This window comes from Daphnia pulicaria, chromosome 1 (assembly GCF_021234035.1).
Source record: "Daphnia pulicaria isolate SC F1-1A chromosome 1, SC_F0-13Bv2, whole genome shotgun sequence".
NCBI classification, from domain to species: domain Eukaryota; kingdom Metazoa; phylum Arthropoda; class Branchiopoda; order Diplostraca; family Daphniidae; genus Daphnia; species Daphnia pulicaria.
Window position 1 is genome coordinate 31923779 of NC_060913.1, and position 13144 is coordinate 31936922.

General features: G+C 39.9%; 1 protein-coding gene across 1 annotated transcript in view; it reads right to left on the reverse strand.

Annotated features, from left to right (window-relative positions):
* Nucleotides 1–263: 263 nt before the first annotated feature.
* Nucleotides 264–13144, reverse strand: part of LOC124321775 (mucin-19-like) — a 37304-nt gene continuing 24423 nt past the window's right edge. The window contains exons 3-7 of the mRNA XM_046784249.1: nt 4950–5925; nt 4864–4906; nt 4568–4780; nt 3135–3958; nt 264–1535 (exon numbers count right to left, since the gene is read on the reverse strand). Of these exons, the coding sequence (XP_046640205.1) occupies nt 264–1535; nt 3135–3958; nt 4568–4780; nt 4864–4906; nt 4950–5925 (3328 nt within the window). The remainder of the gene's footprint in view (nt 1536–3134; nt 3959–4567; nt 4781–4863; nt 4907–4949; nt 5926–13144) is intronic.

Genomic DNA, 13144 nt, shown 5'->3' on the forward strand with positions numbered 1-13144 from the left:
GTTGTTAGTAATCAAATGTGTATCCAATTGTTAAATTGTTGTTAGTAATGTTTTATATCCGAATATCTCACCATTTAAAAAAACCTTCAGAACCAAGAAATGTATTTTTTACTGATAACTGCTATAGTTCCATTTTAGTGAATTCATATAACGAAAGAAAGAAAAAGCTGTTATTGTAGTGGGGGCTACTTCGTAGTTTTTGTGGGTTCTTCTGTGGTTGTCCTGGACAATTATCTAGTTGAGATAGTTTATTGGTAGATAAGCTATTGGGGTTGTCGGCATTTGAGTAGTTGTTTCCTCAACGGTTTCGACGTGGGTTCTGTTGTTATGGTTGTTGTGGTTTCAGCAGTAGTTGATGTTGGGTCTGCAGTAGTTGTGGTTATCTCTTTAGTAGTTGTTGGTTCAACAGTTGTAGTAGTAGGTTCAGCTGTTGTGGAAGTGGGTCCTTCAGAAGTTTTCGTGGTGGAAGTAGTTTCAGCTGTTGAGGTTGTGGGCTCTGCAGTACTCGTTTCCTCAACAGTTGTCGAGGTTGGTGCAGCTGTTGTGGTTGTAAAATCAGCAGTTGTTGTCGTCTGCTCTTTTGTGCTCAAAGTGGATTCCATTGTTGTGGTTGTGGCCTCAGTAGTCGTTGAAATAGATTCATCTGTGGTGGTAGTAGGCTCAACCGTGCTTGTTGTGGTTTCAGCAGTAGTTGTAGTTGGCTCAGCAGAAAATGTCGTTGACTCTGCAGTAGTAGTTGTCTCAACAACTGTTGTCGTGGGTTCAGACGTGGTAGTAGTTGGTTCAGCTGTTGTAATTGTTGACTCAGTAACAGTCGTTGTCTGTTCAGTGCTTGTTGTAGTGGGCTCTTCTGTTGTGGTTGTTGCCTGTACAGTGGTTGTTGTCGTGGGCTTTTCGGTAGTTGAAGTTGGCTCAGCAGAAGTTGTCGATTGCTCTGCAGTAGTGGTTGTCTCAACAGCTGTTGTCGTGGGTTCAGCCGTGGTAGTTGTTGGTTCAGCTGTTGTAGTTGTTGACCCAGTAACAGTCGTTGTCTGTTCAGGGGTTGTTGTAGTGGGCTCAGCTGTTGTAGTTGTTGACTCAGCTGTTGTGGATGTTGGCTTTTCAGTAGTTGTGGTCGTGGTCTCTTCTGTAGTTGTAGTGGGCTCAGCTGTTGTGGTCGTTGGCTCTGCAGTAGTAGTTTCAACAGCTGTTGTAGTGGGCTCAGCTGTTGTGGTTGTTGACTCAGCTGTTGTGGATGTCGGCTTTTCAGTAGTTGTGGTCGTGGGCTCTCCTGTAGTTGAAGAGGGCTCAGCTGTTGTGGTCGTTGGCTCAACAGAAGTAGTCGTTGGCTCTACAGTAGTAGTTGTTTCAACAGCTGTTGTAGTGGGCTCAGCTATTGAGGTTGTTGGCTGTTCAGTAGTTGTTGTCGTGGGCTCTTCTGTTGTTGAAATTGGCTCAGCAGAAATTGTCGTTTGCTCTGCAGTAGTGGTTGTCTCAACAGCTGTTGTCGTTAGTTCAGCCGTTATAGTTGTTGGTTCAGCTGTTGTAGTTGTTGACTCAGTAACAGTCGTTGTCTGTTCAGTGGTTGTTGTAGTGGGCTCATCTGTTGAAGTTGTTGAATCAGCTGTTGTGGATGTTGGCTTTTCAGTAGTTGTGGTCGTGGGCTTTTCTGTAGTTGTAGTGGGCTCAGCTGTTGTGGTCTTTGGATCAGCAGAAGTTATCGTTGGCTCTGCAGTAGTAGTTGTTTCAACAGCTGTTGTAGTGAGCTCAGCTGTTGTGGTTGTTGGCTGTTCAGTAGGTGTTGTCGTAGGCTCTTCTGTTGTTGAAGTTGGCTCAGCAGAAGTTGTCGATTGCTCTGCAGTAGTGGTTGTCTCAACAGCCGTTGTAGTTGTTGGTTCAGCTGTTGTAGTTGTTGACTCAGTAACAGTCGTTGTCTGTTCAGTGGTTGTTGTAGTGGGCTCATCTGTTGTTGTTGTTGCCTGTACAGTGGTGGTTGTCGTGGGCTCTTCTGTAGTTGAAGTTGGCGCAGCAGAAATTGTCGTTTGCTCTGCAGTAGTGGTTGTCTCAATAGCTGTTGTCGTTGGTTCAGCCGTGGTAGTTGTTGGTTCAGCTGTTGTAGTTGTTGACTCAGTAACAGTCGTTGTCTGTTCAGGGGTTGTTGTAGTGGGCTCAGCTGTTGTAGTTGTTGACTCAGCTGTTGTGGATGTTGGCTTTTCAGTAGTTGTGGTCGTGGGCTCTCCTGTAGTTGAAGAGGGCTCAGCTGTTGTGGTCGTTGGCTCAGCAGAAGTAGTCGTTGGCTCTGCAGTAGTAGTTGTTTCAACAGCTGTTGTAGTGGGCTCAGCTGTTGAGGTTGTTGTCTGTTCAGTAGTTGTTGTCGTGGGCTCTTCTGTTGTTGAAATTGTCTCAGCAGAAGTTGCCGTTTGCTCTGCAGTAGTGGTTGTCTCAACAGCTGTTGTCGTTAGTTCAGCCGTTATAGTTGTTGGTTCAGCTGTTGTAGTTGTTGACTCAGTAACAGTCGTTGTCTGTTCAGTGGTTGTTGTAGTGGGCTCATCTGTTGTTGTTGTTGCCTGTACAGTGGTGGTTGTCGTGGGCTCTTCTGTAGTTGAAGTTGGCGCAGCAGAAATTGTCGTTTGCTCTGCAGTAGTGGTTGTCTCAATAGCTGTTGTCGTTGGTTCAGCCGTGGTAGTTGTTGGTTCAGCTGTTGTAGTTGTTGACTCAGTAACAGTCGTTGTCTGTTCAGGGGTTGTTGTAGTGGGCTCAGCTGTTGTAGTTGTTGACTCAGCTGTTGTGGATGTTGGCTTTTCAGTAGTTGTGGTCGTGGGCTCTCCTGTAGTTGAAGAGGGCTCAGCTGTTGTGGTCGTTGGCTCAGCAGAAGTAGTCGTTGGCTCTGCAGTAGTAGTTGTTTCAACAGCTGTTGTAGTGGGCTCAGCTGTTGAGGTTGTTGTCTGTTCAGTAGTTGTTGTTGTGGGCTCTTCTGTTGTTGAAATTGTCTCAGCAGAAGTTGTCGTTTGCTCTGCAGTAGTGGTTGTCTCAACAGCTGTTGTCGTTAGTTCAGCCGTTATAGTTGTTGGTTCAGCTGTTGTAGTTGTTGACTCAGTAACAGTCGTTGTCTGTTCAGTGGTTGTTGTAGTGGGCTCATCTGTTGTTGTTGTTGCCTGTACAGTGGTGGTTGTCGTGGGCTCTTCTGCAGTTGAAGTTGGCGCAGCAGAAATTGTCGTTTGCTCTGCAGTAGTGGTGTTCTCAATAGCTGTTGTCGTTGGTTCAGCCGTGGTAGTTGTTGGTTCAGCTGTTGTAGTTGTTGACTCAGTAACAGTCGTTGTCTGTTCAGGGGTTGTTGTAGTGGGCTCAGCTGTTGTAGTTGTTGACTCAGCTGTTGTGGATGTTGGCTTTTCAGTAGTTGTGGTCGTGGTCTCTTCTGTAGTTGTAGTGGGCTCAGCTGTTGTGGTCGTTGGCTCTGCAGTAGTAGTTTCAACAGCTGTTGTAGTGGGCTCAGCTGTTGTGGTAGTTGACTCAGCTGTTGTGGATGTTGGCTTTTCAGTAGTTGTGGTCGTGGGCTCTCCTGTAGTTGAAGAGGGCTCAGCTGTTGTGGTCGTTGGCTCAGCAGAAGTAGTCGTTGGCTCTGCAGTAGTAGTTGTTTCAACAGCTGTTGTTGTTGTTGGCTGTTCAGTAGTTGTTGTCGTGGGCTCTTCTGTTGTTGAAATTGGCTCAGCAGAAGTTGTCGTTTGCTCTGCAGTAGTGGTTGTCTCAACAGCTGTTGTCGTTGGTTCAGCCGTGGTAGTTGTTGGTTCAGCTGTTGTAGTTGTTGACTCAGTAACAGTCGTTGTCTGTTCAGTGGTTGTTGTAGTGGGCTCAGCTGTTGTGGTTGTTGCCTGTACAGTGGTTGTTGTCGTGGGCTCTTCTTTAGTTGAAGTTGGCGCAGCAGAAATTATCGTTTGCTCTGCAGTAGTGGTTGTCTCAACAGCTGTTGTCGTGGGTTCAGCCGTTTTAGTTGTTGGTTCAGCTGTTGTAGTTGTTGACTCAGCTGTTGTGGATGTATGCTGTTCAATAGTTGTAGTCGTGAACTTTTCTGTAGTTGTAGTAGGCTCAGCTGTTGTGGTCGTTGGCTCTGCAGAAGTTGTCGTTGGCTCAGCAGTATTAGTGGTTTCAATAGCTGCTGTAGTGGGTTCAGCTGTTGTAGTTGATGGCTGTTCAGTAGTTTGTGTCGTGGGCTCTTCTGTAGTTGAAGTTTGCTCAGAAGAATTTGCCGTTGGCTCTGCAGTAGTGGTTGTCTCAACAGCTGTTGTTGTTGGTTCAGCCGTTGTAGTTGTTGGTTCAGCTGTTGTGGATGTTGCCTTTTCAGTAGTTGTAGTCGTGGGCTCAGCTGTTGTGGTCGTTGGCTCAGCAGAAGTTGTCGTTTGCTCTGCAGTAGAAGTTGTTTCAACAGCCTTTGCAGTGGGCTCAGCTGTTGTGGTTGTTGGCTGTTCAGTAGTTGTTGTGGTAGGCTCTTCTGTTGTTGAAGTTGGCGCAGCAGAAATTATCGTTTGCTCTGCAGTAGTGGTTGTCTCAAAAGCTGTTGTCGTGGGTTCAGCCGTGGTAGTTGTTGGTTCACCTGTTGTAGTTGTTGACTCAGTAACAGTCGTTGTCTGTTCAGTGGTTGTTTTAGTGGTCTCAGCTGTTGTAGTTGTTGACTCAGCTGTTGTGGATGTTGGCTTTTCAGTATTTGTGGTCGTGGGCTCTCCTGTAGTTGAAGAGGGCTCAGCTGTTGTGGTCGTTGGCTCAGCAGAAGTAGTAGTTGTTTCAACAGCTGTTGTAGTGGGCTCAGCTGTTGTGGTTGTTGGCTGTTCAGTAGTTGTTGTCGTGGGCTCTTCTGTTGTTGAAATTGGCTCAGCAGAAGTTGTCGTTTGCTCTGCAGTAGTGGTTGTCTCAACAGCTGTTGTAGTGGGCTCATCTGTTGAAGTTGTTGAATCAGCCTTTGTGGATTTTGGCTTTACAGTAGTTGTGGTCGTGGGCTCTTCTGTAGTTGTAGTGGGCTCAGCTGTTGTGGTGTTTGAATCAGCAGAAGTTATCGTGGGCTCTGCAGTAGTAGTTGTTTCAACAGCTGTTGTAGTGAGCTCAGCTGTTGTGGTTGTTGGCTGTTCAGTAGGTGTTGTCGTGGGCTCTTCTGTTGTTGATGTTAGCTCAGCAGAAGTTGTCGTTTGCTCTGCAGTAGTGGTTGTTTCGACAGCTGTTGTCGTTGGTTCAGCCGTTTTAGTTGTTGGTTCAGCTGTTGTAGTTGTTGACCCAGTAACAGTCGTTGTCTGTCCAGTGGTTGTTGTAGTGGGCTCTTCTGTAGTTGTAGTGGGCTCAGCTGTTGTAGTTGTTGACTCAGCTGTTGCGGATGTTGGCTTTTCAGTAGTTGTAGTCGTGGGCTCAGCTGTTGTGGTCGTTGGCTCAGCAGAAGTTGTCGTTGGCTCTGCAGTAGAAGTTGTTTCAACAGCTGTTGCAGTGGGATCAGCTGTTGTGGTTGTTGGCTGTTCAGTAGTTGTTGTCGTAGGCTCTTCTGTTGTTGAAGTTGGCTCAGCAGAAGTTTTCGATTGCTCTGCAGTAGTGGTTGTCTCAACAACTGTTGTCGTGGGTTCAGCCGTTGTAGTTGTTGGTTCAGCTGTTGTAGTTGTTGACTCAGTAACAGTAGTTGTCTGTTCAGTGGTTGTTGTAGTGTGCTCAGCTAGTGTGGTTGTTGCCTGTACAGTAGTTGTTGTCGTGGGCTCTTCTGTAGTTGAAGTTGGCTCAGCAGAAGTTGTTGTTTGCTCTGCAGTAGCGGTTGTCTCAACAGCTGTTGTCGTTGGTTCAGCCGTGGTAGTTGTTGGTTCAGCTGTTGTAGTTGTTGACTCAGTAACAGTTGTTGTCTGTTCAGTGGTTGTTGTAGTGGGCTCAGCTGTTGTAGTTGTTGAATCAGCTGTTGTGGATGTTGGCTTTTCAGTAGTTGTGGTGGTGGGCTCTTCTGTAGTTGTAGTGGGCTCAGCTGTTGTTGTCGTTGGCTCTGCAGTAGTAGTTTCAACAGCTGTTGTAGTGGGCTCAGCTCTTGTGGTTGATTGTTCAGTTGTTGTAGTTGTTGACTCAGTAACAGTCGTTGTCTGTTCAGTGGTTGTTGTAGTGGGCTCTTCTGTAGTTGTATTGGGCTTAGCTGATGTGGTTATTGATTTAGCAGTTGAGGATGTTGGCTGATCAGAAGTTGTTGTCTTGAGCTGTTTTGTAGTTGTAGTGGGCTCAGCTGTTGTGGTCGTTGGCTCTACAGAAGTTGTCACTGGCTCTGGAGTAGTAGCGGTTAACTTAATAGCTGTTGTAGAGGGCTCAGCTGTTGTTGTTGTTGGCTGTTCAGTAGTTGGTCTGGTTCTTCTTGTCGGCTTTGGCGTTTTTGTCGGCTTTGGCGTTTTTGTCGGCTTTGGCGTTTTTGTCGGCTTTGGCGTTTTTGTCGGCTTTGGCGTTTTTGTCGGCTTTGGCGTTTTCGTCGGCTTTGGCGTTTTTGTCGCTTTGGTTTTTTTGGGTTTAGTTGTAGTTGACGGTTTGGTTGTTAACGTTGATCTCACTGTAGTTGTGGTTACCGTTGTTTCTGCGGTCGCTGTTGCTTGCCGGTTGTTTGGTACGACCAAATAATCATTGACATTTAATAATTTATTAAGTTCCTGTGTCAGCTTATCTTTCGAAGAATCTGATCGGTCGATTGGATTCGCCAAGACGACTGAAATGATTAGTAATGCCCCCTAAAAAGCAATGTTATATTTATTAAAATGATTATGAATTGTCCAATGGAAAAAGACGTCATAATTCTCATTTCACAATGTTTGTCATTTACATAATGGTCTTGCATAAAATCAACCTAGTTCAACAAGTTATAAATATTAATGGAACGTTACACCTGAAATAATAAACACCCTAGTCCAGATAATCTTTAATTAACGCTAACTTTTCCTCTGTCTAAACTTTGAATCCTTCCGCGCATGAACTCGACTGTACCACCAAAGCAAACATTGAGACCAATTTGAGGGTTTTCAATTTTTCAGAGATTTTAGCTGGAGGAATAAAAAAAAATAAGGGTTTTATTCAGATTTATCATTACGTCGATTCTTAAAATTTGAAATCGCCCACTTTTTAAAGTTTCAAAAAAATTATCAAAAAGAAAAGAGAATACCTGAAATTGTTATTTGTTCTCCACTTTGAATTATTCGAAAAACTTAAAGCATTCGAAAATTGTTTGCTGAAATTAACAGAGTTTAGTAGTAAGTATTGCGAGATAAAATAAGGCGCTACTAGTTTTAGCTGAAGTTATTTGTGTTAAAAATGTTTATGCTTTCCCCAGGTAAAATTTTCTAATTGAGTTTCAATGTAGAGTACACATAAAATTATTCGTATTGGAGGATGGCGGGGTATCTCAAACAAATTTTTGATTTAATCCATATTTGATGAATTTGTTGCAACAAAATAAAAACAAATTTATTAAATTTGTTAATTATTTGGAAATTAATCATTTCGGTTCCCCCTCCCCTCCTGATTTTCTTGTTTCTATATTACAAGATAGCCATAATTTTTGGGTGTTAAATTTGTGTTAAGTTTTTGCCTCTGCCAAGGTGATATTGGACAGCCATCTATCCAGTCTTGCCACCCGCTTATCGATTTCTTAGCTCCGCTTTACTGGTGCTATCCTAGATGGCGGGTGCTCGCGCTTTGATTAGTGCTTTAAGTGTTGAGCTGAGCGTCTGAGCGCAGCGCTAAAATTTTATGCTCAACAGTTATGAGTAAAAATGAATTCATTGGTTTTATACCGTCGAAGTTCACCGCTCAACGTTAACCGTTTATCTTTAACCATCTAGTTGTCTAACGAGATGGCGCATGAGTCGAATTAACGGTAAGCGGCGCTAGCCTATAGCTCAAAATTCTTGAGCTAAACGTTCGCTCAAAAAACTCTGCTATAGCGCGAGCGGAGTGGTTGAGCAGAGAGAATACTCAGCGCTCGCGGCAACACTGCGCAGTGCGCCTGTCCCATTTTAGACGGGATTGGAAAATGGAAAAAATTGTCCATTTTAAAATTACTAAAAATTGAGCTGATAGGTATTTAATTAAGGAACAAATACACTATATTTTTTCAAATTAATTTTGGAAAACGAAAAACTTTTCTTATGCATGAAGTTTTTAACAATGGATGCAAGAAGAAAGGGGGAGTTTAGCTTGCATCGATCTTTTACTTATTTCAAATCGATTTTGAACCATCGTCTTGATTGGAATATTTACTTTGACCCTCCCCTAACACGCCTATTTATTATCCAAACTCACCCCTCGTTAAAGTTTAATTGTTTTTACCCCAAAAAGTTTGCTAAATCGAGATTGCGAAAAAATCATGAAGGAGTAAAATGTTTTTTTGTTCATTGTTTACTTTTAGATAGCCTAGCGTTTTATAATAATTTAAACTAAAAAGCTGAGTAATTAATATGAACAATTTCACCAAGAAGAGAAAAAAATTGCGAGTTTTTTCCACTGTTTTTTTCATTTTTTAAAATAATTCGTAAAATGCGTTTTGAACTTTATAAACCAAAAGAGGAAAATAAAAACAAATATAATCTGTCGAAAGAAAAATTTTACTGCAATTATTTCTATTTTTAATGCTGCTTTCTAATATGGGGTGGTGTACAAAGTGGGAACGGTCTGGTAAAGTTATGTTTTTTTTCGTACTTTTTCCTACCCAAAATGTTTTTTTCTATTTAAATATACGATTTTATTTTAAATTGCAAATAAGGTTATTTAAACTATTTATATTTTTACGTGAAATCCAAGATCAAAATAATTATTATTTCACATTTTATTTAGTAAAAAAAAAAGGGAGAGGGGGGCAATTCTTTTTAAATTAAAATTAAATTTCATCAAATAAGTGGCTTAATAGCATTAAAAGAAACAAGTAATTTGGTAACGGAGCTTTGAGAAAAAACCAGAAACTTTTTAGAAACATTATTGGTAATTTGATCTAATTAAAATAGAAACTTAAACTAGATTGTCATCATTCATCTCTATCAAATTTAAAATAATTTAAATATGTTCGGTATTACGGAATTTAATAGAAAATTTTACCAACGACTTATTTTTTTCATTATTTTTCGATCTTTTTTATACTATGTTTACATATATGTACGCGAATCACAAAAAGTGCAATGTATACTACTTTCCACAGAACTTTGAACGCAATTTTACTTTAAAAAATCGTCTTTTAGAAGAGTATTAAGCTATTAAAATATTGTAATAGTTTCACAAAGATCCCAAGATTGCATATAAGGTACAAAAAGACGGGGGAAAGGCAAGGGAAGGGAAGGAAAGGTTGTCTTCCCTAATTCTCGCCTTCCGAACGATATTTAAAGAATAAGTTATGGTTTCTCTTTTTGTCTTTCTGGCTTCGTTTTTATAACACGACCCCACACACAAAAAAATATTTAGTTGAAGTCAGAATAACGAAAAGCGGAAACCGATACGATTATGGACGATGGGGAAGCGAGGAATTTGTGTTGTTCAAATGTGTTAAAATTTACTTCAAATTTTCACTACCGCATAAAAATAGCTTAAAGTGTATCTTAATTCACATAAGTATTATATGAAAAATAACATGCAATCACTAATTGTTACGTACCAGATAATTCATATTCGATTCCGAATTTTTTGTAGATAAAAACTGGTTGTCCTCTTACTGAGTGCAATATGAATTAACTTTATCGAGTTTAAAACAGCTCCTATATATTTTATGGAGTTACAGCACAACGCAGATTACTTTTAGACGTATACAAAATGAAGCTTTATACGTTAGCGTTACTTGGTAATATGGACTGCCCTCCCATTTTTGGAGTACCTGCTGTATTCGAAACTTAAGTAGACAAAAAGTTCTCCACACACAGTGAACTCAAAATCGATTCTGAAAAATTTATTTTTGTTATTCTTTTTATTTTCAACAATAAAGCTATTTTTCTGGGATCCATGTGGTTATTTGACGCTTTCTATCTTGTGAAAACATTAATTTAAACTAACATTTATATTGTTTTTTTGGATGTTAGAATATAAAACTAAAAGATCCCATTTTGCGATTTTAAAAAATCTACAAAGCCGTTTGTAGATTAATATAATTGCTTTGTATCGATATAGAACGGAGTCCTTTATCGATAATTTTCTCATAAAGTTGTTGTGTTTGTGGTTGGTAAAGGGATTAGATCTAGAAAAGTAGGATTTTAAGATTATTGTAAAATATGGTATTTAGTCATAATAGTTATTTGCGTATTCAAACAAAATATTTTTCGGAACATTGGCAATTACAGAAATGGTATGAAAGTACACAAACAAGTTATCACTTTCTTGATTTTATTTTCATCGTCGAGGCGACTTTCCAGCTTTGGAAAGTTGCAACGGTTCCGCAGAGATAAAATTATTGTTACTTCTCGACTGTGGGTTGACGGTACTTTGCTGCAACGTTTGTTGACGGCGAGTGTGATTTTTTAACGACCTTTTTATTTGGTCGACTAGTCACATGTTCTGGTGGACCAATAGAAAAAGCCGATAAATCGGGCACACGGCATCATAGGCAATCATCATCTGTATCAAGAAAATTTTCCAACAATTGTCCCACCAACCCACACTACAGTGCGTAGGTATATATTTATACCTACTATTTTTTTAATTATTTGTAAATATTTCTTATCAAAAGGCATTGTAAACCTGCAATTTTTTATGCATGGATGCAAAGTTAACCGAATAATAAGATTTTTTTCCCTTGTAGTATTTTGAAGAAATATTTTTGCTTAAGTCAAGAAATAGATCGATAGTGTAGAATAAATTTTATCAAAAAACATTTTGAAAAAATTTACGACAAAACTAATGACGTTCAACTCGCGTGTCAAGCATATTAGTCATGAGGAAATGAGCACTATTTGAACATGTTTTCTACTAAGTTTGTTCTTGGGAAATTTTAGCCAGTTGCTGCCAAACACCTGCCTGGATTCTACTGCAAATGGAGCAATTGTTAGAAACATTTGCGATGATTATTTCCGCTTAAAATATTTCTATGGACAAAAAACCAATCCAACGATAGGGTAGAACGGACCCATGTTGAACAGGGTTGCAGGGTGGATAAAAATATTAAAAATCAATCTAAAAATCTATATTTTTACTAAAAATTTTCTTAGATGTGAAGCTACTTCGCACAAAGTTTCATCGATTTTGGACCAAAACATCCAAAGTCATTGCAGTTAAAAAAAAGCTACAATAATTTTCAAATTTTTCTGCGCGTTCACGCTTATTAGAAAAAAACCAAACAAATGTATGACCAAGTTGTTCATAGCATCGCATAAGTAATCCAATCGCCTATAATACTGCAAAAAGTTATAGTTTTATGTCTTATGGTTGAGCCGCAATATTGACTTTAACGGAGGGTAGTGGTTGGAGACCACTTTGTACAACAACTGGGGGTCATATTGTACTGGTAAAGGGTATCAGTAAATGTTTGTCGATCTTTGTCTTGGACAAGCTCCACTCCTGTGGTATACAAAGCCTATCTTAAATTTAAATTCCTTTCCCTATAAGAAAACTTCCATTTTTCTACTGATATTTCCAAACTTTCTACATTACATTACCATGTACTGTACTTACCGGAAAAGTTGGTACACTGTACCAACCTTAGCCGCTTTTACATGTCGTCTTATTGCGCTAAGTGCCTCCAGTTTATATTTTTCAATTAGCAACCTAGTTGCAATAATCTTAAAATTTTTTGAGTAGAGGTTGGAAACAAAACTGGGGATGAATGAAAAAAAAGAACATGAAATAATGCGCAAACCCTTTATTAACTTTTCCGTACCCCCTGGAATTGGAATCAACCTTCCCAACTTTATCGCCAGAAAGTTGGGCTGATGGCCGCATATTCCTTATGGCGCTTCCCAAAAAGAGCCCTGTTTGGAAAAAAATTATTAAAAAATTGTCAGTTAGACTTGCGACCTTCTAATTTTTAATAAAAGTCGAAGGAATAGTTTTCTACATTTTAGGTACTACGATTTGTTATTTTTTAATTTTATAAAGATTTGAAAAGAAAAAAAAAGACAGAGCCGTGTAAATTTTCCCTATGAACAAGTAGTTAGTTATGGTTACCACCACCAGAGAGACTGGTCATTCAGGGGAAATTTATTCTCCTGCATAATTTTAGTCTTTTTACATCTTTTAACATTAAAAAAATCGTAATACTAAGGGATGAAATATTAGCTGAGGAGAAATGAGAAGAGAAAAAAAAATTATAATAAAGACGATAAAGCTTTTGAAATTCAATTTATTTATAGTTGGAAAGTTCATAACAAAACAAGATTCCTTCTGTAATGTCCTTCGGGAATTTTTTTGAACGTTAAAGAGACAGAAAATCAAGGTTAAATAGTAGAAAGTAAATAGTATACATACTATTTATCGGAGAAAAGATTGGTTGGATTTGGTGGGCGAGACGATTGTCGTACCCGATTCATTGACCGAACAATAAAATTTGGATCTGGATGAAGTACGTCCGTACCGTTCTTATCTAATTGGTCGATTAAAATTGGTTCCAAAATCTTCAGTGCTGAATCATAAATGATTCCTTGCGCCTTTTGTTTAGCTTCCGCTGTGATGGAAGCCTTGACCTTGATGTATTTTCTCACACCTCAAACATGACTGAACAATGGTGTGAAAGTGTTACCTTTCTGGGCAACCATTCCTTTGCACGGGATCCGTATTCGACAGCGCCAAATTACGGTTGCATTTTTTCACAGATTTTTTTGGTATATGAATACCCAAGCCCATCAACCAACAAGGGTTTACCCCGAAAATAAGAACGATTGACGATTTTTATGAAGTCACTTGAAAACTTGCTTAACGAAATTACTTTGTTGATCCTTTTGGAATTATGTTCCAGTCGGGACAAGTTTTTGGCGTTGCAGTGGATGGAGGAGGCAGAATCAAGGAAGGTGCTATCACTGGAACTGGGACTAAGAAGGCACTTGTTTCATTCATTTGTTGAACAGGTGTTTACTTTCAGTGACATGGGCTTAGACCGGAGCAATCATAATATTGAGAACAGTTGGTCCGCCAATAAAAAAAGGCTTAATTGTGTTATACTTGTAATGACTTGAGACAGACGGGAGGGGGGCTTGTGTGAGACTTGTGTATTAAG